Source organism: Antechinus flavipes, chromosome 1 (genome assembly GCF_016432865.1).
Source record: "Antechinus flavipes isolate AdamAnt ecotype Samford, QLD, Australia chromosome 1, AdamAnt_v2, whole genome shotgun sequence".
Taxonomy (NCBI): Eukaryota; Metazoa; Chordata; class Mammalia; order Dasyuromorphia; family Dasyuridae; genus Antechinus; species Antechinus flavipes.
In genome coordinates, this window is record NC_067398.1 from 431,121,560 (window position 1) to 431,147,908 (window position 26,349).

General features: G+C 35.2%; 1 protein-coding gene across 13 annotated transcripts in view; it reads left to right on the plus strand.

Moving 5' to 3' along the window:
* Positions 1-21,935, plus strand: part of LOC127543695 (serpin B6-like) — a 236,161-nt gene extending 214,226 nt beyond the window's left edge. For 8 of the 13 annotated variants that reach the window (XM_051969941.1, XM_051969942.1, XM_051969945.1 and 5 more), the window contains exons 3-7: positions 10,580-10,717; positions 11,437-11,554; positions 16,483-16,625; positions 19,363-19,518; positions 21,376-21,935. In XM_051969941.1, the coding sequence (XP_051825901.1) occupies positions 10,580-10,717; positions 11,437-11,554; positions 16,483-16,625; positions 19,363-19,518; positions 21,376-21,780 (960 nt within the window). In that variant the 3' untranslated portion in view covers positions 21,781-21,935. Of the gene's footprint in view, positions 1-7,336; positions 8,129-9,353; positions 9,532-10,579; positions 10,718-11,436; positions 11,555-16,482; positions 16,626-19,362; positions 19,519-21,375 lie in introns of those variants that run through there. The other 5 variants (XM_051969939.1, XM_051969940.1, XM_051969949.1 and 2 more) reach the window with 4 other exon arrangements.
* Positions 21,936-26,349: the final 4,414 nt, after the last annotated feature.

Consider the following 26,349-nt stretch of genomic DNA (forward strand, 5'->3'; position numbering starts at 1 on the left):
TTGTTGTTTTTTTTTTCTAGGTCATTAAAATAGTTTATTGGGAGTCTGATTGATATAGCACTAAATAAATAAATTACTTTAGGTAGTATTGTCATCTTTATTATATTTGCTCAACCTATTCAGGAACACTTAATATTTTTCCAATTGTTTAGATCTAACTTTATTTATGTGTAAAGTGTTTTGTAGTTTTGCTCATATAGTTCCTGACTTTCTTTTGGCAGATAGATTCCTAAATATTTTATACTATTGAAAGTTATTTTAAATGGAATTTCTCTTTGTATCTTTTGCTGTTGAATTTTGTTAATGAAGTATAAAAGTGTTCAGGATTTATGTGGATTTATTTTGTATCCTGCACCTTTGCTAAAGTTGTGGATTATTTCTCATAGTTTTTAGTAGAATCTCTGGGGTTCTCTAAGTATACCATCATATCATCTGCAAAGAGTGATAATTTGGTTTCCTCATTACCTATTCTAATTCCTTTAATCTCTTTTTCATCTCTTATTGCCAAAGCTACCATTTCTAATATAATATTGAATAGTAATGGTGATAGGGGGCAATCTTGTTTCACTCCTGATTTTATTGGGAACCATTGTTCCAGTTTATCACCATTACATATGATGCTTACTGATGGTTTTAAATAGATGCTACTATTTTAAGGAAAAATCCATTTATTACTGTACTCTTTAGTGTTTTTAATAGGAATGGGGATTGGATTTTATCAAATGCTTTATCAAATGGAATTTATCAAATATTGAGATGATCATATGGTTATTTTGGTTATTGATTTAGTCAATTATGTTAATAGTTTTCCCAATATTGAACCAGCCCTACATTCCTGATATAAATCCTACTTGGTCATGATGTATTATCTTGGGGATGATTTTCTGTAATCTTTTTGCTAATTATTTTATTTAAGATTTTTGCATCAGTAAGCGAATTTCATCTATTTCTGATGAAAAAACCAGAACTTAACAAAAAGTTTGATCTACAAATATAGAACTCAAGAGAAATCTAAAAAGGTAAAGATTAATCTTGGGAACTATATTTTGACTATATAGATGTATAAAGAATACATGTATACCTTGTTCTAGAAATTGATGTGGAAAGGACATTGTATCAGAAAAAGGGTAAAGTGGGGGTAGTACATCTCATGAAGAGGCATAGGAAACCTATTATATCTGAGAGAAAGATTGGAGGGGATGAATATAGTGGGTATTTTACTGCCTTCAGAATTGGCTTTAAGTGAAAAATCTTAAGACATATTCAATCTATGGTGAAACTTCTCCCACCTCATTGAAAAGTGAGAAGGGAAAAGTGAAAAGGGAAGGAATAAGCTAAGCGGAAGGGAATACGGGAGGAATAAGGGAGGGAAAGGGGCAAGATAGGGGGAGGAACTCTAAGGCGGGGGGAGGGATACTAAAAAGGGAGGGCTGTGAGAAGCAAGTGGTGCTCACAAGCTTAATACTGGGAAGGGGGGGAAAGGGGAAAGAAGGGAGAAAAGCATAAACCGGGGTTAACAAGATGGCAAGTAATACAGAATTGGTCATTCTAACCATAAATGTGAATGGGGTAAACTCCCCCATAAAGAGGAAGCGGTTAGCAGAATGGATTAAAAGCCAGAATCCTACAATATGTTGTTTACAGGAAACACACCTGAAGTGGGGAGATACATGCAGGTTAAAGGTAAAAGGTTGGAGCAAAATCTACTATGCTTCAGGTGAAGTCAAAAAAGCAGGGGTAGCCATCCTGATCTCAGATCAAGCTAAAGCAAAAATTGACCTAATTAAAAGAGATAAGGAAGGACACTATATCTTGCTAAAGGGTAGCATGGATAATGAAGCACTATCTATATTAAACATATATGCACCAAGTGGGGTAGCATCTAAATTCTTAAAAGAGAAACTAAGAGAGCTGCAAGAAGAAATAGACAGTAAAACTATAATAGTGGGAAAGATTTTTGCATCAATCTTCATTAGGGAGATTGGTCTATAATTTTCTTTCTCTGTTTTCATCCTATGTGGTTTAGATATCAGTACCATGACTATGTCATAAAAAGAATTTGGTAGGACTCCTTCAATCCCTATTTTTTCAAATAGTTTATATAACATTGGAGTTAATTGTTCTTTAAATGTTTGGTAGAATTCACATGTAAACCCATCTGGTCCTGGGGATTTTTTCTTAGGGAGTTGATTAATAGCTTGTTCTATTTCTTTTTCCAAAATGGGACTATTTAATCAATTTACTTTTTCCTCTGTTAATCTGGGCAAGCTATATATTTGAAGATATTCATCCATTTCATTTAAGTTATCAAATTTATTGGCATAAAGTTGGGCAAAGTAACTCCTAATTATTGCTCTAATTTCCTCTTCATTAGTAGAAAAATTCTCCCTTTTCATTTTTAAGACTAAGAATTTGATTTTCCTCTTTCCTTTTTCTAATCAAATTTGCCAAGAGTTTATCTATTTTTGTTGTTTTCTTTTTCATAGAACCAACTCTTAGTTTTATTTATTAATTCAATTTTTTGCCTTCAATTTTATTAATCTCCTTTTATTTTTAGAATTTCTGGTTTAGTGTTTGATTGGGGGGTTTTAATTTGTTCTTTTTCTAGCTTTTTTAGTTGCAAGCCTAATTCATTGATTTTCTTTTTCTCTATTTTATGCAAGTAGGCCTCTAGAGATATAAAATTTCCCCTTATTACCACTTTGGCTGCATCCCACACATTTTGGTATGTTATCTTACTATTGTCATTGTCTTGGGTGAAATTATTAATTGTGGTTATGATTTGCTGTTCACCCACTCATTCTTTAGGATGAGATTATTTAGTTTCCAATTACTTTTGGGTCTATTTTCCCCTGGCTTTTTAATTGAATAAAATTTTTATTGCATCGTCATCTGAAAAGGATGCATTTACTATTTCTGCCTTCCTGCATTTGGGTTTGAGGTTTTTATGTCCTAATATATGGTCAGTTTTTATATAGGTTCTGTCAACTGCTGAGAAGAAAGTGTACTCCTTTCTGTCTCCATTTAGTTTTCTCTAAAGATCTATCATACCTAACTCTTCTAGTATTCTATTTACCTCTTTAACTTCTTTCTTATTTATTTTGTGGTTTGATTTATCTAGATCTGAGAGTGCAAGGTTGAGAACTCCCACTATTATAGTTTTGCTGTCTATTTCTTCTTGCGGGTTTCTTATCGTCTCCTTTTGGAATTTAGATGCTATACCAGTTGGTGCATATATGTTTAGTGTTGATATTGCTTCATTATCTATGCTACCTTTTAGCAAGATATAGTGCCCTTCCTTATCTCTTTTAATTAGATCAATTTTTGCTTTTGCTTGATCTGAGATAAGGATGGCTACCCCTGCTTTTTGACTTTCCCTGAAGCTTAATAGATTCTGTTCCATCCTTTTACCTTTAGTATGTATCACCTTGCTTCAAGTGTGTTTCCTGTAGGAAACAAGTGTGAATCCTGTAGGATTCTGGTTTTTAATCCAGTCTGCTATCCACCTCCATTTTATGGGGGAGTTTACCCCATTCACATTTATAGTTAAAATTACTAATTCTGTATTTCCTGCCATTTTGTTAACCTCAGATTATGCTTTTCTCTTTCCTTTCCCCCTTACCCCCCTCCCTAGTATTAAATTTATGAGCACCACTAGCCTCATGCAGCCGTCCCTCTTTAGGATCCCTCCCCTCTCTTAAAGTCCCTCCCCTTTTCTTAAACCTTTCCCTTACAATTTCTGTAGCCTACTCCTTCCTTTTTCACTTTTCCCCTCCCACTTTTCAATGAGATGGCAGAAGTTTTTCTATAAACCGAATATGTCTAATATTTTCTCTTTGAGTCAATTCCCTCAGATGTAATAGTTTTCCTTTGACTCTTTGTGAAATATAGTACTTCCACTTTTGGGGACAATATGGGGTTACCGAGCTTCCTCAACAGACAACAGGAAGTAGCAGTGAAGCAGCAGTAGGACAGCAATGGCTGTGCTGGGATCAGCGTCTGCACTGGGATCGTTTTGAGTCCCTTCTGGTGCTGGGTGGGTGTGGCCAGGTCCTGAGAGACCCTAGCTTTTGGGGGTTATAGTCTTTACCGTCTGTGTTTATAGATTTTCTGCTGATCTACTGGCTTGCTGCCAGGGCAAAGTAGCTGAATCTGTGGTAGAGTTCTTCCCACAGATTTTCAGCTGGCAAAAACCACACCCTGGCCCCCCTCTGGTCTGCTTAGTGTGAGCTGTTTCCCATGCTCTCACTGCCTATCTGCCTGAGTCTGCGCCTAGCCCTGCTCTGACCCTGTGCGCAAGCAAAAAGACCTTTTCTGGTGAATTTTGAGATTACCTTCTGTTGATAATATGTTGTACTCCCAATATTGGTGGGTTTTGCTACTCAAGCACTCATTGCGAGGCTGAGTTTCATAAGAAATACTTTAAAGATAAAGGAGACCTCAGAAAGATGTATGTGTCCTCGTCGCTATCTTGGTTCCACCCCATCCCCGTGGTTGTTCTTCTAAAGGAGGGGCTTATAAGATAGTATTAGGGGATAGAGGGCCAGTCTGGAATCAGAAAGATGAGTTCAAATATGATCTCAGACAAAAACTGTGTGACTCTGTGCAAAATCCTTTTACCTCACTTCTCTCAACACTCAACCAGGGATGACAGAATGGTTGTGAGGGTCAAATGAATAAATATTTATAAAGTTAACACATTACTTGGCACATAATAGATGCTATATAAATGCTTCTTCCTTAGCATTCCCTTATTTCCTTTTGGAAAAGGTGGACATTTCAGGATAATTTTTCAGTTGGACATAGATCTTATTAAGAAAGACTCAGAGTAAAAGAACTCAGAATTTCTTTCCTGATTGCAGGAATTTATCTTACCCTCTCTCCTCTCCCTCTCTGACCTATAGTAAGCACTTAATATTTATTGATACCCTTACTTTCTGAGTTAATTCCATCTTGGTTTTGATTCTACCCTCTTTCTCTAGTAAATGATCCTTTTTTTTTTTTTTTTTTTTTTTGGTTCTGTGGACTTCTACCTTGGTCTCATGAATCTTGGCTTGTGGCCCAGTGAGGTTTCATCTCACCTTCCTGTTTAGAACTTTGCTGTATTTCAGCCCTTCTTGTTTAGTTGGGGCTAAGGAAGAACTGAATTAATGTGACTGTTCTTGTTGATGCATAATCTTTCAGCTCTGATCTTCCTTCAGCTGTAATGGTAGACCTTTGATTTCTTCTGCTGAGTCCTGTTAAAAGTAGATTCACAGATTTGGGTCATCTTTATTGAGGAGAGGGTTGAAGCCCTGCAGGTGTTTTGAGATTACAAGAGAGAAGACAAAGAGGAAGAAGAGGAAGAGGAAGGAAAAGACATCTTGGGGAATGCCTACACTATGGAGTAAGGAAAAAGAAGGAACAGAGAGTTGTAGATGTGATAAAATCCAAGCAATGAAATAGTGTGGAGAAGAAGAATATATATATGTTTTATGCAAGGAGGATGAAAGTTGAGATTTGGGAAGCAGTTTCAGAAAAATTGAAGAGATTTTATTTAGCTTTTAAACAGTTGAGAATGAGTTGGTGATGAGAAAATAGTGACATTTAGCATGTGATTTTCTTTAAGGTGTTAAATATTGAAAGAGAGGATGATAATATTTTTAGGGAAATTTTCTAGAATGGTTCAGATTGGGGAAAATCAAGTATATTAGCAGGTAGAAAGAAAGGGTCCGTGAGAGAAATAGATTCTTGTAGGCAAGAGAGGGAATGCGTGATAGGAGCAACACTTTAGAGGAGGTAGAAGAGGGTAGATGAAGGCCATTATTGGAAGGGTTAATCTTAATAGGAGAAGAGATATTTGTTTGTCCCCAATCTTGCAATGTTCTCTTTGCTAAATCTCATCTGTTGGTTTCCTTGACTTCCTTTAAGTCATTAATAAAATCCCATATTCTACAGGAAGCTTTTTCAACCCTTCTTAATTTTAGTGCCTTCAGACCTTTGCCAGATTTCATCTAGAATATTGAATTAAGTTCTGGGATGGGCGAAAAAGAACTCTGATAGCTGGAGAATATCCAGAGGAGGGAGTGCCTTCCTTTCTTATTTACTTTCTTTTTATCCTGGGTATTGCTTTTTGCCTGCTTTGAATTGTACACTTCATAATGTCGGGGACTATATTTTGTCTCTTTTTCTATCCCCAGCACTTATTACAATCCTTAACATATTATAGGCACTTTATAAATGTTTATTGACTGACTTAAATAATTTAACTTCTTTGTGGCTCAGGTATGCCATAGAACTTATCAACTAAGTGAAAGGAGTTCCCCTTCCTGAGGAAATCACAGATCCTTCTTTTGCAGGATGAAATTAGCATAGTTTTGTGACTTTGTCCAGTGTGTTCCAGAAATTTAGTAACTGAGTTAAAGTTATTTAAGAGTAAGGACTGAGAAGCTGATAATAAAAAATATTTAAGGGAAGGTGGATTAATCTTTTAAAGAATCTTTCTGTGTTTAGAGTAGGGGATTTTATAAAGAGGCAAGTAAAATCAGAGTGAGAGAAATAGATTGGGATCACAGGGAAGGGTTAAAGAATTGTAGGATAAAGAATGGGGACAAAGAGGAGACAGTATACATGAAGAGGTTGGAGTGCAGAAAAAGATGAAGAATAGGAATTTGGAGCTAGAAAATAGAATTTCAGAGTTTTGTATCTTATTTGGGGTGATTGATATAGCTAAAAACTGGATAGAAATGGAGGTTGTGGAAATACAAAAAATTTAGGAATTATAATATCAGTGTTTCCAAGGCTGATATGAATATATATATGTATATATGTGTATGAATATATATGTATGTATATATGTGTATGAATATATATGTATGTATATATGTGTATGAATATATATGTGTATGAATATATATATATGTGTGTATATATATATATACATATATATATATATATATGTATATATATATATATTCAATACAAGTCTTTGAAAATCATGGCAGGTAGTAAAGTTACCTAGCAGCTCCTAGAAGAATAACCTGGTAATCCATAGATGAAAGTGAGAGAGAAAAGAGAGGTCCAGGTGGATTACAAAACTTCAAAGAAGAAAGGCTAACAATGATTTCTTTTTTGGAATGGCTCAAAAGCTGCAGTGGATACCAACTCTAGTCCTCCCTAAAATGTAAAGTTTTAATTTACACTAGGAGGTGTGAAAAGGGTGTTAGAGAATCATGGAATCACTGATTTAGGTCTAGATAGATCAGAAGTCATTTAATCTATTCCTCTTATTTTGCAAATGAGGGAACAATGCCCAGAAAAGTGACATCACTTCTGTAAGGTTCTACAGGTAAGGAAGTGATAAAGCCAGAATGTGAATTTAGTTCCTAAGTCAATACCTTTCCCACTGAACAGAGATGTAGGGAAATGTGTATAGAGATCAAGAAAACAGTGGACTGGAGGAGGATGGGCCTAGTGAGGAGTAGAGTTGGTGCAAATAGGTATAAGGGTCTAGGAAAAAAATAGAGGCATCTAGTTTCTGTCTATAGGAAAACACTGTCTCAAAGAGTTGTGAGAGGGAGAACAGGAGATTTAGGTAGGAGAATTGTGTTAGTAGCAGTAAGGGGAAAAGATTAAATTGCTTACCAGATCAAGGGTAGCTTGGGGGAGCAAAAAGAATTAACCGAACCAAAAATTCTAATTAGAATGTTTGTGGAACATAATGCTGGTATGGTAGTTAGCTGTCTTGATTCTGGTTCATAGGTAACTCTGGATATCTGGCTAACCTATAGGTGGAAGCTTTTTTGAGGAAGGAAAAAGATGGGATGGAGGTGGTTTGGGGGCTCCATTTCTGGTGGTGCTGCTCTTATTAGTGGGTGGCTGGAAAGAAGTCGAAAAAGACAAATTGGCTGATGATCCTCCCAGGTAGTTTCAAGCCCTCTATTTGGGATTGGATAGAAAGAATAAGAAATCCCAGAATTTAAGAGCTGGACCTAAGTGGTCATTTAATGCAACCTGTATACAAAAAGCATCTCCACTTTAATATACCCAGCAAGTGTTCATCCAGCCTGTACATGAATATCTACCAAAAGGGAGAACCCACCACCTCTCAAGGCAGCCCATTCCATCTCTGGACAACTCTTAATTGTTAGTAAGTTTTTCCTGACCTTAAACCTAAATTTACCTCTTTGAAACTTTTACTGTTAATTCTGAATCTTCTAACACTCCTAAACTTTATCCGATGCTCTGGATCCTGCTTACTGATCTTGATCCCTTTCTCTCTGCTTTTGATTTTTCTGGTCTCCACCTCCCTAGATCTATGGTTCCTCTTTGTTCTTCTATCATATGACTTTCTGAACTTGCCTTTCTGGCAGATGAATAGAACATTATACAGCCTTTCTATTCTGCCTTTCTTTTTGCTACTCTTCCATTTGTTGACCCAAGTTAAAATATCTGCCCAATTCCCAAAGTACTCTTAGCCCCTTGGAACAAATAATCCCATTGTCTCCCTTGGTACATAAGAAATGGCCCTTGCCTATCTAGAAGGGATCTTAGGTCAGTTTTACTCTCATAAATAAGGACTAGACAAAGGATTCTGGGATAAGTGCCAGATGACAGATCCAGGCAATTGTTGCATGTAATTGTCCAAGTGATTTTTGTAGGAGTTTATGTAGAGACCATTATTGACTAAGGTCCTTGGGGAAGCTTTGTGGCTAAGATGGAATTAGAAATGAATTTGAAAAAGTTAGGCTATATGTAGGTAGCATGAAGGACATTCTAGGTGGCAAGTATAATCTTCAGGAACACGTGCACAGAAACAAGGAAGCATTTAGATTAGGAGACTGGGAGACATTATTACTTATTATATTTCCATTTAGGGAGCAAGATATTGATAGGAAAGTCTGTTGTAAACATCAAAGCATTTTCTAGATAGGAGTTATAATAATCAGCATAACTAAATTTATCTGCTTTTCTCCAGTGTCATAATTTTTTTATTTGTTTATTATTTTGTTTATTTAGGAGGCAGATAGGTAGGGCAGTGGATAGAACACTGAACTTAGAGTCAGGAAGGCCTGAGTTCAAATCCAACTATAGATCCTTACTGTGTGAGCCTGAGAAAGTCACTTCAACTGTTTATCTCAGTTTCCTCATCTATAAAATAAACATTAATAGCATCTACCTTACTGGATTGTTTTGAGAATAAGATGAAGTAACATGTGAAGTGTTTTTAAATATTAAAGCACTGTGTAAGTGCTCCATATAATTGTTATTGAAGAGTTGTCTTTGGAGATGATGTAGATTCAAAATATAGTAGAGAAATGCACACAGAAGTGTCTCATAGTCATGTGGTATATCTCTTTATCTTCTTGTTCTAGGTATGCCAGGATGGCTGCTCCTTGTGAAGCAATTAGCAACTTTACCTTGAATGTTTTAAAAAAAATTGGTGAAGCAGATAACTCACAGAATGTATTTTATTCCCCTCTGAGCCTCTACTGTGCCCTGGCTATGGTCTTAGATGGAGCCAAAGGAAATACTGCTGCACAGATACAACAGGTACTTGGGACTTAAGAAGACAAACAAAATGAAAAATAACCAAATCATATAAAACTTTTTTATACCTCCCCAAAGCCACACCTTAAAGGAGCTGAACCCAAAAAGAGAGCTTTGTCAATAGTGCAGCAATAGATGTATTTTATTCCCTCTGAGCCTCTACTGTGCCTTGGCTATGGTCTTAGATGGAGCCAAAGGAAATACTGCTGCACAGGAAAAACAGGTACTTGAGACTTAAGAAGACAAACAAAATGAAAAATAACCAAATCATATAAAACTTTTTTTATACCTCCCCAAAACCACACCTCAGAGGAGCTGAACCCAAAAAGAGAGCTTTGTCAATAGTGCAGCAATAGATGATAAATGTATTTTATTCCCTCTGAGCCTCTACTGTGCCTTGGCTATGGTTTTAGATGGAGCCAAAGGAAATACTGCTGCACAGGAAAAACAGGTACTTGAGACTTAAGAAGACAAACAAACAAAATTAAAAATAACCAAATCATATAAAACTTTTTTATGCCTCCCCAGAGCCACACCTCAGAGGAATTGATCCCAAAAAGCGAGCTTTGTCAATAATGCAGCAGTAGAGTGAGAGAAATGAAATATAGTGCGTGGGTGTTTGATGTAGCTTGTGGTATGCACAGTAGGTATCCCAGGTAGAAATGTCCCTGAAGATATTCTGCATTCATTAATGCAGAATAATAATCTTATCTTGCTGTAAGGAATAATAAGAAAAGTCACTCTGGGGCATGTGGGGGAGGAGGGATTGTTATAAGAGGAATTGTGAAGAGGAACTTGGGAAATGCAGCAATATTGGGACCGAGTTGGGAAGGGTTTTAAATGTTGAACAGAGAGCTATAAAGCCAACAGAAGGCTGTGGGAGCTTTTAATGATGAGTGGTGCCCCAAATCATATTTTAAAATTCTTTTACTTTCTGTAGAACTTCCTTTTCAGGATTGATCTTTTCAGTTGATCTTCCTTTGAGGATTTTTTTTTTGTTGTTGTTTTTAAAGAAAGGAAGACAATACTAAAGCTGTATTTTTTTAAACAGGTTCTATCTTTAAATAAAGGTACAGATGTCCATCTAAGTTTCCAGTCTTTTCTAGCAGAAGCTAATAGATCTGGTGGTCAGTGCCTGCTAAGAATTGCCAACCGGCTTTTTGGAGATAAGGCTTATGATTTTATCTCAGTAAGTCTTTTCTATTATTTCTTTCTGTTTCAACTTAACAAAATCAATGAAAATTTTAAGTTAAAGAAGGATGACAGGAGTATCATGCTATTAAAATTTCAGTTTGAAGTTTTTGAAAAAGTAAGTTACCCTCCCAAGAATACAGTATTATTTTCCTTAAATTTTAAGGATTAATGGAATGATTCAGTAGATATAGCACTATTTGGATTCAAATCTCACCTCTAGTATTTGTTATCTGGACAAATTATCTCAGTGGGCCTTAGTTTCCTCCTCTGTAAAAAGGGAAGGGTTGGACTAGATGCCTTCTGAAAGTCTTCTAGTTCTAAATTTGATCCTGTGATCCTGTAGAAAATAAGTGCATTAATCATCTCATTCTGACTTTCAAATAACAATCTATTTGTTAGAGGAAGCTGGCACATCATTAGTCTTCCTTTGGTGTTCCTGACTATAATCATTGCTTTTTAATTGATCTTTTTGATAATAAAACTTAAAGGGATGTGTAACAAGTTCTGCTGTCTAATTTTTAAGTCATTAGTTTTAGTAGTTAAAAACTTAAAAGTTCATTCAAATCAGACATAAATATTTGGGGTCAATTTATGGTGATCTATAATATATTTGTGACTGCTATGAAGAACGGTTCTAAAATTTCCTGGCAGTACATTTATAACATTTAATTTGGGACCTTAACATTTAATTATATTGTTTTTTCTATTGTTTAGTCTTTTAAGGAATCCTGTCAGAAATACTACCATTCAAATACGGAAAAACTTGACTTTGCTAATGCTCCCGAGGAAGCAAGAAAGCATATAAATAAATGGGTAGAAGAAAAGACAGAAGGTAAGAAATTATGGGCTTTCTTTTTAGTTATTTGAGAGATGGTTTCTAACGAATTTGATAATTTTTTTGTAGAGTATGAGAAAGGACTGATTTTCTAAGCAGTAAAAGAGTAGGCAAAAACCTGTCCATTAAATATTACTTAATTTTCTTTGTTGGAGCAGCTAGATGGTGAAATAGATAGAGAGTTGCCCCTGAAGTCAGAAAGACCTGAATTTAATCTGGCCTCAGACAATTAATATTGCCTAGCTTTTTGACCCTGGTTAAGTCACTTAACCCCAATTGCCTCAGCATGAAAAAAAGATGGTAATTTTGTTTTTCTTTGATTGTCAGTCTACATGGTATCAATGATGCTTCTAAATGTACTAATTAACCTCTAGAATGAATCATTTCCAATTACAATGCATTTCTTTTTTGGTTGAATGATTCAAAGAAATATTCCCAAATTAGGATTGTGAGACTTCTCATTTTATGAAAATACTTATAGTTTCCTATTCATCTCAACAATGTTACCATATTTTAAGTCAAGCCCATGTAAAACCTTATTCTCCTGTCTTTCTGCATCTTTTAAATATATCTTTATATTTATACATTTATTATTCATGCTATATATATTTTGTTCTGATGAGCATATTTAAATTGACTCAGTTTTACCTTCCTCTAATTATAATTATGTTGATGATTTGTAAATATGATGAATTGTAAATAGAATACTATTTCAGGGCCATGTTCTTTGAAATCTCACAGAATTATTTTTGTGATAACAAAGTATTTCTTTCAACATATGGTAGAAGGGAGGTTTGGGAATTTCTGGGGGTGGAGTCAAAATAGAGGAGGCCCTCTGCTTGGTCTTTTCATTATTTCCCTCCAAATAACTTGTTATTAGATTCACCTCTGGAATATCAGAACAAACAAAAGGTAAGAATGTCTCATTCTTGAGACATTCTTCCAGCAAAGGATAATTTACAAGGTCAGAAAGAGAGATTGAGACATGGGGATGGAGACTGACTCAGAGCCCAGATTGGTAGAAATGGTGACAGAAGCATCATGTTAAGGGAACTTGGGAACTGGTCAGAAAGAAATTACAAAGGATCCCTGTGATAGTACTAAATGCAGGATCAGATAACTATTTTAACAACTCCATAGCCTGTATTTCTGAATCATAGCCCAAGGATGAAGAAGAGTATGTTTAGTCAAGAGAGAGCAGGAATCCCGAGGAGCAGTTTCATTTCTGGTTCCAAGATATCAGAGACCTGAGGAGCAATATTGTTTCTGGTCCCAAGAGAACAGGGGTCCTAAGACACAGTATTGAATGTAGTCCCAAGGAATCAGGAGCTCTTGCAAGTGCAGACCAAAGTGCAGACCAGGGGAGAAGTAACCACACCTCTGTCCACTTCATAACATAACACCTTGGAAACAATGAAAATTTCCAAATCCCCAGAACTTGCTCTGAAAATAGCTGTGTGTGTGTGTGTGTGTGTGTGTGTGTGTGTGTGTGTGTGTGTGTATTAATTGAATACAATCCCAATAAAATTCCTTTCGGTGCTAAAGAATAATTTTCAAAATCAAATGAGGGTTATAGAGGAAAAATTAAATAAAAAAATGAAAGCAAAGAAAAACTTATTAAAAGACAACAAGATGGTATATGAGGCATCAAAAAAAAATGCTGACCAATTTCCATAATGGATATTGATCAAAATTTTAAAATAAAATAGTCAGTAGTCATTTAGAGCATAAATAAAATAAGTAAAATTATATATATACCTGTAATCTCCTTGTTACTATGATAATGATAATTATCAGAGCTATTTCTATATTAGGAAAACTACATAATTGATCATGTCAATAACAAAGCAACAAAAATCATATGATTAACTCAGTAGATGCAGAAAAGGCTTTTGACAAAATACAATAACCATTTCCTATTAATATCACTAGAAAGCAAGGGAATCAATGGAGAAATTCTTAAAATGATAAATATCCAAAACCAAAGTGAAGCATGACAATAGGAATAAACTTGAAGCCTTCCCAATATGATTCTCACTCATCAATATTATCTTAGAAATGATAGCTATTACAATAAGAAAAGAAAAAAAATGAAGGAATAAAAATAGGCAATGAGAAAACAAAACTTATTACTCTTTGCAGATAATATGATGATATACTTAGAGAACTCTAGAAAATCAGCGAAAAAGTAATTCTAAGACTGAACATCTTTAGCAAAGCTATAAGATAAAAAAATAAACCTAAGTAACTCAGCAGCATTTCCCTATTCTCCCCACAAAACTGAATAGAAAGAGGTAGAAAGAGAAATTCCAGTTAAAATTACTGCAGACAAAATAAAATACTTGGGAATCTTATCCACCAAGACAAACCTAGGGACTATATTAATACAGTCACAAAATACTCCATTCAAGGTCAGTTCTAAATAATTAGAGAAATACTAATTGTGTAAGGGTAGCCTAAGCCAATATAATAAAAAATAACATTTCTACCTAAATTAATTTACTTATTTTTGTGACACTTATTTAATATCATACCAAATGAAAATACCAAAAATTATTTTATAGAGCTAGAAAAAATAATTAAATTCATGTGGTGGACAAAAAGTCAAAAAAAAAAAAAAAATAAGGGAAGAAATGAAAAAAAAAATGTGAATGATGAAGACCTAACAGTACATGATTCCAAAATATCATGTTCATGAAAACAATCTGGTCCTGGGTAAGAAATAGAGTGATGGATTAGTGGAATAGATTAGATACATAATAAACAATAGTAAGATAAATCCAAAGATATCCAAGGTTTTGGAATGAGAATTCAGCATTTGAAAAAAAAAATTCTGGGAAAACTGGAGAGCAGTTGGAAAGTAACTAGGGGTAAGATCTATGTCTCATATATCAAGATCAAAATGGATAAATGATTTAGACTTCAAGGATGATATTATAGGCAAATCAGATGAACATAGAAAAATTTACCTGTCAGATTTATGCATAAGGGAAAAGTTTGTGACCCAATAAGAAATGAAAAAGATTATGGAAAGTAAAATGAATGATTTTTATTCCATGAAAGGGAAAACCTTTTGCACACAAAAAAAAACAAAAAGAAATGAACCAAATAAACAAAAACACCTCAGCGTCCATAATGCTAAATTATAATCAAAGCAGAATATTTGGGATTTTTTTTTTTACAGCAAGTTTCTCTGAGCTCTATAAGGGCTCATTTCTCAAAGGTAAAGAGGACTGAGCCAAGTGAGAGCCAATTGATAAATATTCAAAGGTCATAAACAAGTTTTCAAAAGAAATGAAAGCTGTCACCTTTTAAAAGTGCTTTAAATCGCTATCAACAGGAGAAATGCAGATCAAAAAAACTCGGAGATGCTAATGTCAGATTGGCTAACATGATAGAAAAGGAAAATAACCAATTTTGGAGGAAATGTGGGAAAATAGGGACACTAGTATACTGTTGATAAAGTTGTAAACTGATCCAAGAATTTTGGGGAATGCTTTGAAACTATATTCAAAGAACTTTAAAACTTTGTAAACTCTTTGATTCAGCAATAACACTACTAAGTCTGGATGCCAAAGAAATAAAAGAAAGGGGAAAAGAACCTATATGTATAAAAATTTAACAATTTTTTTCGTAGTCAGAAATTGAAGGAGTGCCCATTAATTGGGAAATAACTAATGACATATGATTGTAATGAAATGTTCTTGTGCTATTATTAATGAGTAGGAGGATAATTTTGGAAAAAACAAGAAATACTAATATGAACTGTTATAAAGAGAAATGAACAGAAGCAGAACATTGTATACAGTAATAGCAATATTGTAACAGTGGTCAACTATGAAAGACTTAGGTACTCTAATCAAAACAATGATCCAAGACAATTCCAAAAGATCCAGGATGAAAAAATGCTAGACACCTCCAGGGAAGAACTTAGAAAATTTGAATTCAGATTGGAGCAATCTTTTAAAAATTGATTTTTCTTATTTTTTGTCTTTTCTTTTGTAACATGGCTAATATAGAAATGTTTTGCATGACTTCACATGGATCATCAATATAAAATTGCTTATCTTTTCAAGGAGGGAGCAGGTAGAAGGGGGAGGGAGAGAATTTGGAAATTCAAAATGTTTTTAAAAATAAATATGACATTGTATTTGCATGTAATTGTGAAATATTTAGTGAAATAATATATATGTATATTTGTGCGTGTATATATATGTATGTTTGTATATATGGAAAAAGTCATAGCAACAAAAAAAGAAAAGTGTCGGAGTCAGAAAACCTAAATCCAAGGTTTGCCACTTACTAGCTCTGTGAATTTGAACAAATCTCACTTTCCCAAGTCTGCTTCTTTATACATATCAAAAAACTCATGGTGTTTTTGTGAGTCTATATGAGATGCTAGATGCTAACACTTTTTTGTTGTAAAGATCATTTTTCTTTAAGATTCTTAATGAAAGCAGGGATGCTATATATTTGAAATGTTTTTTTTTTCTTGCCAGCTGATCATAGTATTCCGAGGTATTTTTGTTATTATAACAAAATAAAAAAAGACCAGTATATATTTTTTCCTAGATGACATTTAATGGAGAGATATTTGTAGACCATATTGCTGCTAGATAGTGCTATATGAAGGTGAATGATTATACTTGACTAAATTGTAAAGAATGAAATCCCACTTAGTGTATTTCTTAACAGATCATATAATCACTGTTATGATACTAATGATGAAGAGAAGGAAGAACAGACGGAGGAGGCTAACTAGAACTATTTAGGGTTTGAAAAATACTGTGTGTGTGTGTATTTTTCAAATACAAAAACAAATAAAATTATATACATACATATATATGTATGTATATAATTTTATTTGTTTTAGATGTGATTATGCTACATCTATGCTAACTTTAATCTCTAATGTTCTAATACAGGTAAAATTGTGGAATTGCTAGCTAACGATTCTGTTGATCCACTGACCTCTCTGGTACTTGTGAATGCCATCTATTTCAAAGGAAGATGGCAAAAACAATTTGACAAATTCAAGACAACAGAACAGATGTTCAAAATCAGTCAGGTAAGTGGCAATGTTTCACTGTCCTGGGATCTCATGGACAACTGGGACAATGGCAAGGATTCAGTATATTCCCTTTGTTTCTTAAGTTAGATAAAGAGCTAAAAACACACAGCTAAATTCTTCTTTTCTTTAATTAACTCTTCTTCCTCTTCCATTATTGTCTTTCTCCCTCAAGAGGCTTTCCTTCCATCTTTTCTCTCTCTCTTCTTATATAATAAAGAGTTCAATTTTAAAGCTCAAGGCTCTTTCATTTCAGGTGTTAGCCCAGCCAGTTTCTTCACCTCAAGACCTTAGAATATCTTATTACAGGAGCCTCTGGAATACAGCTTCTTTGCCATTTATGTATGTTTACTTTCTTATAAATTTACCATGGTAAATCATAGAAGAAGAAAGCATTCTCCTAGATTTGTGTTTTTCAGTTTGGAAACAGTTTTTACCCTAAGGACATATGGAGGAAATTATAAGTAAGACAAACCTAATTGAAGTATAAAGATCCTTTTTGGAAAGATTTATTTTTCTCAGTGGAGATATTTCTGTCTGATCTACCATTATACACACACACACACACACACACACACACACACACACACACATGTGTGTGTGTATATATTCTCCTTCAATCTTTTGTTCTAAGCTTATCATAATTTATTAGTGGCCTAAAAAGTCTGTTTTCTTTTCTATCAGTCTCTGAACCTAACTTTTTTCCTTTCCTTTACTCAACTATACTTTCTCTCACCCATCCTTGTCATCCCCTAGTAGGGTTATTCCTCAGTCTTTTTTCTATATATTCTGATATAATAAAGATATTAACAACCTTCAGCTTAGAGACTAGAAAAGCATTTAAGCATCTCATTTTATAGAACAGACCAGAAGTACAAAAAGACTTAGAGAAGTGAGAATAATGTGAGTTAATATCATCAGGTAATAAAAGATGTAACAAAGGGTAGACTTTGTTGGATGTTTTTATATATGCATATATGCACGTATGTTTTTTATCTAGGTGTGTTATGTGTCCATACCCACATATATACATACATGCACATACATACTCAGAAACCCAGAGAAGGCATTATTCATGTGAATACTTTTCTGTTAACTATCAAACACCTGTTAATACCTCATGTTGCAAGGAATGTGAATACTTTTCTGTTAAATATCAAACACCTGTTAATACCTCATGTTGCAAGGAATAAACAAAATTTTATGAACAAAGAATTTTTTTATATCAATATACTCAGAAACTCCATTATTAATGGTAAAAAGTAACATAGGAGGTAGTGAGTAAGGTTTTGGACATCAGTTGAAAATGAGATATGATAGGAAATATCATTACATAATAATTAGAATTGTGAAAGCACTTCTGAGATTAATATATCTATTTTCTGTGAACTAACGTACTAGGCAGATGTATTGGACACAGATTAACTCAGAGCAAACAGGCATATTAATCTCGGGCCTATATCAAATTGCTTAATCTCTTAGGAAGAATGGAGACAGTGGGAGAAAATTTGGAACTTATACTTTTATTTTAAAAAGAATGTTACCATGTAGCCTGAATCATATTGAAGCATAGTTTTTTTTTTGTTGTTGTTGTTGTTGTTGTTTGTTTGTTTTTTGTTTTTGTTTTTGTTTTTTTTTTTTTACCATTTTTGTTTGTTTCTTTGCTTTTTTTATTTCTTGTGATATTTTTCCCTTTTGGTCTGATTTTTCTTGCATAATATGACAAAAATGGAAATATGTTTAAAAGAATTGCACATGTTTAACCTAAATCAGATTGTTTGCTGTCTTGGGATAGAGGGAGGTAAGGGCAAGAGGTAGAAAATATCTGGAACACCAAGTTTTATAAAAATGAATGTTGAAAACTATCTTTATATGTGTTTGGGAAAAACATACTATTGAGAAAAGAAAAACAAAAAAGAATGTTAAAAATTCTTTATGTGTAATTGGAAAAAATAAAATACTATTTAAAGAAAAAAGTTCTAGAATACCTAAACAAAAAAAATTCATCTAATATACAATGTTCCAAACAATATACAATACACATATGAGGATTTGGAGACAGAGAAAGGTAAGTGCTAGTCTCTTGTCTCATTTCCCTATCACCTTAAAAAGATGTGTTGGCTAGGTAAGTCTTATGAATAGTGTGTTTTGAGTGAGATAAAAGGTTCTAGAATTTTTTTTTAAACTATGGCTCATCCAGTTTGGTGACAAATGAAATTCCTTTTACTGGGGGCAATGTTTTTTATTACACTGTCAGATGAAACTTAAATTGTTAGTGCAATTTGAATTCACACTGAAGAGTAATTGAATATTTGGTTGTGGATTTGGCTCAATTTTGAGTCTTCCTTGTTTTTATAGGAAGAAGACAGGAGAGTATTGAGTATTTTAATTAAGAGAAGTTCTGAAGAAACAAAAAGGAAACTTAGGGACTTTTGGAAATCCTGCTTTGGTCTTAGAAACATTTTTATTTATTTAAGCCTACCAGGAGCAACTCTTATTTCACACGAAAGCATAAAAGTTGTAATTTTCTATAGATAAATGTAGTCAATTTCCATCTGAAGAAACAAATTCCTGGGGATGAAGAAATCATTCTGTAAATACTTGTTTTATGTCCTCATAGGGCATATGAACTAGGGTCACATAAAAATGCCACCTCTTTTGGAAAGTTGTATTGATTTTCTCTGCCCCCTTCAGCTGCCCTGGATTCACTTTCGTGTGCATTTTTTTTTCCTTTTAGGAGAAGCTGAAACTAGTGCCAATGATGTTTTTGAAGTCTACATTTAGCACGACCTACATAGGAGAAGTGTTTACCAAGATCCTAGTTCTGCCTTATGCTGGAGGACAAATGGACATGATCATTTTGCTTCCAGATGAGAACACAGATCTAAAAATGGTGAGATAAGTAACATGGTGTATACCTACTTCTAGAAAATTAAAAAAAAATCAATTCAGAGTTCTAAGCATATTACATCTGAATTTTGGCTTTAATAATACAGACCTTTAAAATGTCTTAGATGACTAGGCCACTGACTGAAGGTTACATGGATTTCTGTGTATGTATTATATCATAAGGAGGGTGTAGGATGTTAAAAGAAGTGGGGGAGAGAAGGAACCCTTGTTATTTAGGAACAGAGACTGACCGTGGAAGGTTATAGCATCAGGACACACATGAAGCTAGAGGTAACCAGAGAGCCTCTATTAACATTTCAAGGTCTGGAATTGCTACAGGGAAAGGGGAGTTGATTTCCAGAACCTGCTGTTGTGGGTGGGTAGAGCAGAATGGGAACCACATGTATAAAGCTGGAGATGCGATGGGGAATCACTGTGATTTAGAGACATGTAAAGAAAGCAACAAGCACAGAGCAGGTTGCCTTTGATTGCTTCAAAGCTCAGAAAGACCAATGACTAATTTTTAGTTGGTTAAGATGAGCTCCTGTCATGACTAGGAGCCACCCCACAGTTTTGTAAATCCATAGTACAAGTAAAGCCCAGCATAAAGCCATGTTGAGTGTAGCCTTGCTGACTGAAAAGTCGGTATTTACCTACCCAGAAATCATGGACCTTCTTTGAGCCAGTTTCCCCATCTGTAAAAATGGAAGTAATCTCTGCCTGAAATAATTCAATAGATTGCTTTGGAGGATGAAGAGTGAATGAGATAATGTATGAAAGTGCTTTGAAAGCTACAAAATGCTAGTGAAGTTTAAGAATAGAAGGTAGTAAAGGGGGATTAAGAGAGTGAGATCTGCTTCAACAAGGAGATGAACCAAATCAGTTCCAATAGAGCAGTAATGAATTGAACCAGCTACACCCAGGGAAAGAACTCTGGGAGATGACTATGAACCACTACATAAAATTCCCAATCTCTCTATTTTTGTCCGCCTGCATTTTTGATTTCCTTCACAGGCTAATAGTACACTATTTCCAAGTCCGATTCTTTTTATACAGCAAAATAACTGTTTGGACATGTATACTTATTTTGTATTTAACTTTATACTTTAACATGTATTGGTCAGCCTGCCATCTAGAGGAAGGGATGGGGGAAGGAGGGGAAAAGTTGGAACAAAAGGTTTTGCGATTGTCAATGCTGAAAAATTACCCATGCATATGGCTTGTAAATAAAAAGCTGTAATAAAAAAAAAGAGAAAGAGTGAGATCTGTTTTCTGAGCTAAACTAAGAAGATGTGGATTCTTTTAAGTAATAAGGTTGTGCGATGGGGAAAGCAGAGGAAAGAAAAAGGCTATATTTGGAGTCAGGGTCCAAGACCTTGATTGGAATTCTGGCTCAACCTCTTATAATTTGTGGGACCTAAAGCAACCTCAGTTTTCTCAATCTGTAAAATGGTCATATATGCTGAATGATTTCTAAGGTCTCTTTCAGCTCTGACTATAAGGTCCTCTGAAGGAAATTACAAAAAAAGAGAGGTATCGGTCTCTATTTGATTGGTGTAAAGTGTGTGTGTGTGTGTGTGTGTGTGTGTGTGTGTGTGTGTGTGAGAGAGAGAGAGAGAGAGAGAGAGAGAGAGAGAGAGAGAGAGAGAGAATATGAATGAGAATATGTGTATGTGTATACATTTACTACTTTCCTAACTTTTCAAGTAGAACAGAAGCTCCTTGGGGATAGCATAAACTTTCCTTTTATATCTTCCACAGCTAACACAATAATCTTGTTTATAATAGGTAGTGAAGGAATATTTGTCTAATTAAGTTATATCCTTTGGGACTTACAACATACAATTCTTTTTATTTCTAGTTGGAAAGAAGTCTTACTTCTGAGAAATTAATAGATTGGATAAATCCCGACAGGATGGATGAAATGGAGACTGAAGTTTTCCTTCCCAGATTTAAATTGGAGGAAAACTTAGACATGGAATTCATTCTTCGAAAATTGGGCATGTCAGATGCCTTTGATGGATCCAAAGCTGACTTTACTGGGATGTCAGCCAGGAATGACCTGTACCTATCCAAGATTGTACACAAGGCTTACGTGGAAGTTAATGAAGAAGGCACAGAAGCAGTTGGTGCCTCTGCAGCAGTCATGAGCAATCGTTGTGCAAGATTTACTCTACAATTCATAGTTGACCATCCTTTCCTGTTTCTTATCCGAGATAAAAGCTCAAAAAATATTTTGTTTTTGGGCAAAGTGACCTCTCCATAGAGAGATCCCTTATTCTTGATTGGGTCTTTACCCTCATGTTGTTTACCTCTGCTTTTCCCAGACTCTGGTGTGCCTATAATCACAAGGGTTTTTGTTTTTTTTTTATCAACATGTGATAATAATCCAAAAGTAAAATTCTTCATGGGCAATTCTGTGCCTGAGATTGCTTATGTATGCTTTTGTGTATTTTTAACTCTGAAAGCTGTAATTTCCAAAGTGTGTGCCAGGATCAACTTTGTTTCTCACCAAGCACAGTGTTTATCATCTGACCCCAATATTCTACCCCATCTTCACTCTGACACTACATCCTCAGTCTCTTCTACTGGGTCCAAAGGGAAAACTAAACGTTTCTATTTTCTATTCCTTTGTCAATAAGGCAGACACCCAGTCCTATTTTCTTTTTCTTTTAGAAGAGGAGATGGAAATTAAAATGGAATGGTAGGAATCTGGGGAACAGGTTTTATGAATTCATGAGGAATATAGGAACAAAACCTTTTTTGGAACCTCAAGAAAAAGTCCAAATATTGAAAGTTCCAGTTGAATTTAAGTTCATATAGGAACTCACTTGGAAGGAAAATTGATTCTTTTGTTCTATGGATCAATCTCTAGTTGTTTTTATAGCCCATGTACTAATCTAATTATGATATGTAACATATAATAACCACTAGTTGGCATTTTTATACAGCTTGTAGGTTTGCAAAGTGCTTTACAAGTATCTTATTTTATCATCACACAATTCTGAGAGGCATTTGCCATAATTACTGTTTTACAGATAAAGAAACTGAAGCAGAATGGGGTTGAGTGACTTGCCCAGGCTTACTCATTGTTAGTAAGTGTCTGAAGCTAGATTTGAACTTAGTTCTTCCTGACAGTAGGTCTAACTTTTTATCTACTATATCATCTACCTTCAAAACATAACAAATGTTAAATAATCTGCAGATCAACCTAAGCACACAAATAACCTACATTCCTATATTCAAGTAAGCAATTCTAAACTAGATTTTTAAAGTATTTTAAGGACAGAAGAAAATTAAGTATGGAGTGAAAATCCTCTCCTTTGCTATGTCATTATATCCTTATCACTACCCATGCAGTAAGCCATGTAGTTCTTTGCTTTCCCCATCCATTATATTCCTTTGGAAAGTGGCCATGCTCCTCTGCTGTGTTTAATGAGCTCTTTACATTGAAATAATTTGTCACTGTATTCTGGTACTTGTGAAAACCTGTTAGTGTATGTTGATCTACTATCACTAGTACATAATGGTGGGCTCTTGGTATGGTCATTGGATTGGAAATTCTCTTTATCCTTACTATTACAGAGGCTCTCTCTTTTGCTGTAATTTGCAACCCCTCTCCATTCTCTAGAAAACCACCTCTGAGGTTCACACTATCCATCAATATTTCTTTCCCTCCACCAATTGAGGTCTTTATTTCTTTTAAATACCAGCCTCCATGTCATAGATCCTTCTTTCTCAAGGACTTTCAATGCCTAGGAGAATCTTCCATATCACTGTGCCTGGGATGATAGAGAATTAATCACATATGCTGACATCCTTTTGTCTCTCTCAGTCCATCTCAGTTCATAAACTTATCTCCCATGAAAGCATAATTTCATATCAGCTTCCCTCAGGAATGACTACATTTGAGACTGCACAAACACTCAAAGATGCACCTTCTATGATACTGAATTCTAAAATTCCTACCTATCTCTAATTCAGCCTCAGACCTTCTAAACTAGTCTTGGTTCTCAATTCTGAGCCTCCCTATTTCTGTCCAAGGCACTACTACTCTTACAATCCCCAGACTCATAAACCTGGCATTATCTTCATGCTCCTTCACCTCACATATCCAATCACTTGCAAAAATCATGCTTTTTTGCTATTGTGATATCTCATATTTGTCCCCTTCTCCTATTCACCCAAGTATGACCTTAGTCCCAGCCTTATCACCACTTGCCAAAATTATATATATATATAATATACATACACACACACACACACACACACACACACACACACACACACACACATTTCCTCTCCATTATTGGGTATCATGTCATCCCATTCCATACTACTCCTTGTTGCTAAAATAATTTTCCTTAAAAGTAGATCTGACCAAGTGACTCTCCTACCTGTAATGAATAAATAGTTTTGAGAGACAAGAATACTGAATAAATTATAATTTTTATCTACCACTGCTAACAAGTAGGTTAACAAAAGGGGCATATTTATCCTTTCAATAACTCATAAAATTTTCAATACTTACAAAGCCTTTGGAAAAGAAGGTACAACTGAGGGTAGAAATCAACTCTGGCTAACAAGTAATAAGAATGAATAATGTAATGAGAGGTGGACTCATTTTAATGAGGAGCTGGGGAACTGTAATTGATCACTCAGTTTTGATCAATGAGAATTATCTGTATACATATCAATTTTCTGATATGGGAAGACAAAAGAGAAAATCTACCTTTCCCCAGGTCCAAGAAAGACACAATGGGCCAGAATCTATCAATTTACCTAAACTCAAAATTTCTTTACCTTTTGAACTGATCTTAGTTTTCCCTCTCAATATCAGAGCTATGCTTCAATAGCTGCCAGAATAACCTTAAAAGGACTGATTTCTGAATGAAGAAGTAGAAAGGGGGGGAGGAAACCTTTAGTAATTAGCTATTAATACGTGATTATTTCTCTCATATTCAATCAGCTTCAGTGACTTCCTGTAGTCTCTAAGATTAAGTACAAACTCCTCTGCTTAGCTTATAAAATCCTGTTTTTCTAGCTGTTTTTGATATAATTCTCCATAATATTCTGATTCAGATTCTCTTTCTCATATATCACTCCCTCTCTAATTTCCATACCTTTGCATTAGCCATATATGCGCCTAGATTACAATCCACTTTACCTCTGCCTCATAGGTTCCCTTTCTTCCTTTAAGATATAGCTCACCAATTTGGAACTATGCTCAAAAAGTTATCAAACTGTGCATACCTTTTAATCCTCAAGGACAGGCAATAGTAGAAAGGAGAAAAAGACATTAAGATGCTGCTCCAAAAACAAAAGAAAGGGGGAGCCACAGGTAACCCTAGAGAACTTCTAAATCTAGCCCTTTATACTATAAACTTCTTGATTTTTGACAAAGATGCTCTAGCTCTGCCAGACAGGTTTTATAACCCACCGGAAGGGCAGTGTCCAGTGCGAGCAGCTCCACTATCTTTAGATAATCACCAGGTGATGTGGAGAGACTCAGAAAGTGGTGAGTGGAAGGGACCAGATAGGTTAACTGCTTGGGGGAGAGGGTTTGCTTGTATCTCCACAGGTGGAGAAGGAATCAGATGGGTACCAATAAGCCGTATTTGCCTTGTCCATTGGAGAGAGACAGGGCAGATCCTTGAAAGGAAGAAGACCCATGAAATATCGGGTGGTTCTGTCTCTGACTGTGCCCACCACTGAAAGACCCTGGCAATTATGGTGTTTGCCTCATAGACATCAAAAATTGTTGGACTTCAAAACCCTCAGGAATCATTGGATCTTCTGAGAAATGATAAAATGGTTGCAGGTGTTCAAAATCTACTGGAATTATTGGATTCCCTAACACATGAAAAGACTTCATGCAGGACTTCAAAAACTTGCAGGGTTCATTGGATTCCCTGACATGTGAAGCAATGGCCAATAGATTGGTTTTGGACTATCTCTTGGCTACTGAAGAAGGCGTATGTGTGACTGTTCTTTACATACCCTCCTTCTAGGACTTCTGGAAATCTTTTACAACACCATGTTGATTCATATTGTTTGTTATACCATTACTTGCATGTACAATTCATGTTTGTTACACCACATTGAGCCTATACTGGTTGTGGGGAGAGTCACCACTAATAGCCTGTGATTTTTTGCTTTGTGCTTATGTAATACCTCCCATGCTGATGGGTTTGTGCATAACTTGTTTCTAGTAAGACCTTTCAGCCCAGAAACCCGCTAGCAACCCCCACTTCCCTTTGGGGGTTGTGATCACCTCCTTTTTAGTATTTTCACCTCCTTTCCTGAGAAGCCAGGGAGGGCGTGATCACTTCCCTTTGGCGGCTCTCATTTCCCTGAGAGTTCAGGGATAGCGTGACTACCTGTGTTCTAAAACAAAAGAAAGCAGGAGATGTAGAGAGCTGAAACTTGAGTTGATGCACTGAGGTCTGGTTGGAGCACTTAAGGCTAATTACCAATTGGACAATATTCTATAAGCATATGCTTGGAAAATGGCCCTTCCCACTATTCTGTGCTGGCTCGGTAATTGGTGTATACAAAGAATTGTAGGAGGGACTAGGGGGTGGGGTAAGACTAGCCAGGATCACTTCTGAGTGGGAGACAAAGAGGAGAGGTCACAGAGATTCTGCTTCCATCCAATTCAATCCTACCTCTAAAGACTAAGAATAAAGACTAAGGACTTTTGCTTATGCTGATTCCAGCTGATTCTAAGGTATCCAGGGTGGCAGTTATCACAAATCTTATTCAGTTTCTTATGATTGTTCTTTTAAGTTTATTGTTCTTATTCTTCTCTTGAATCTTGTGTATGAATATTTCT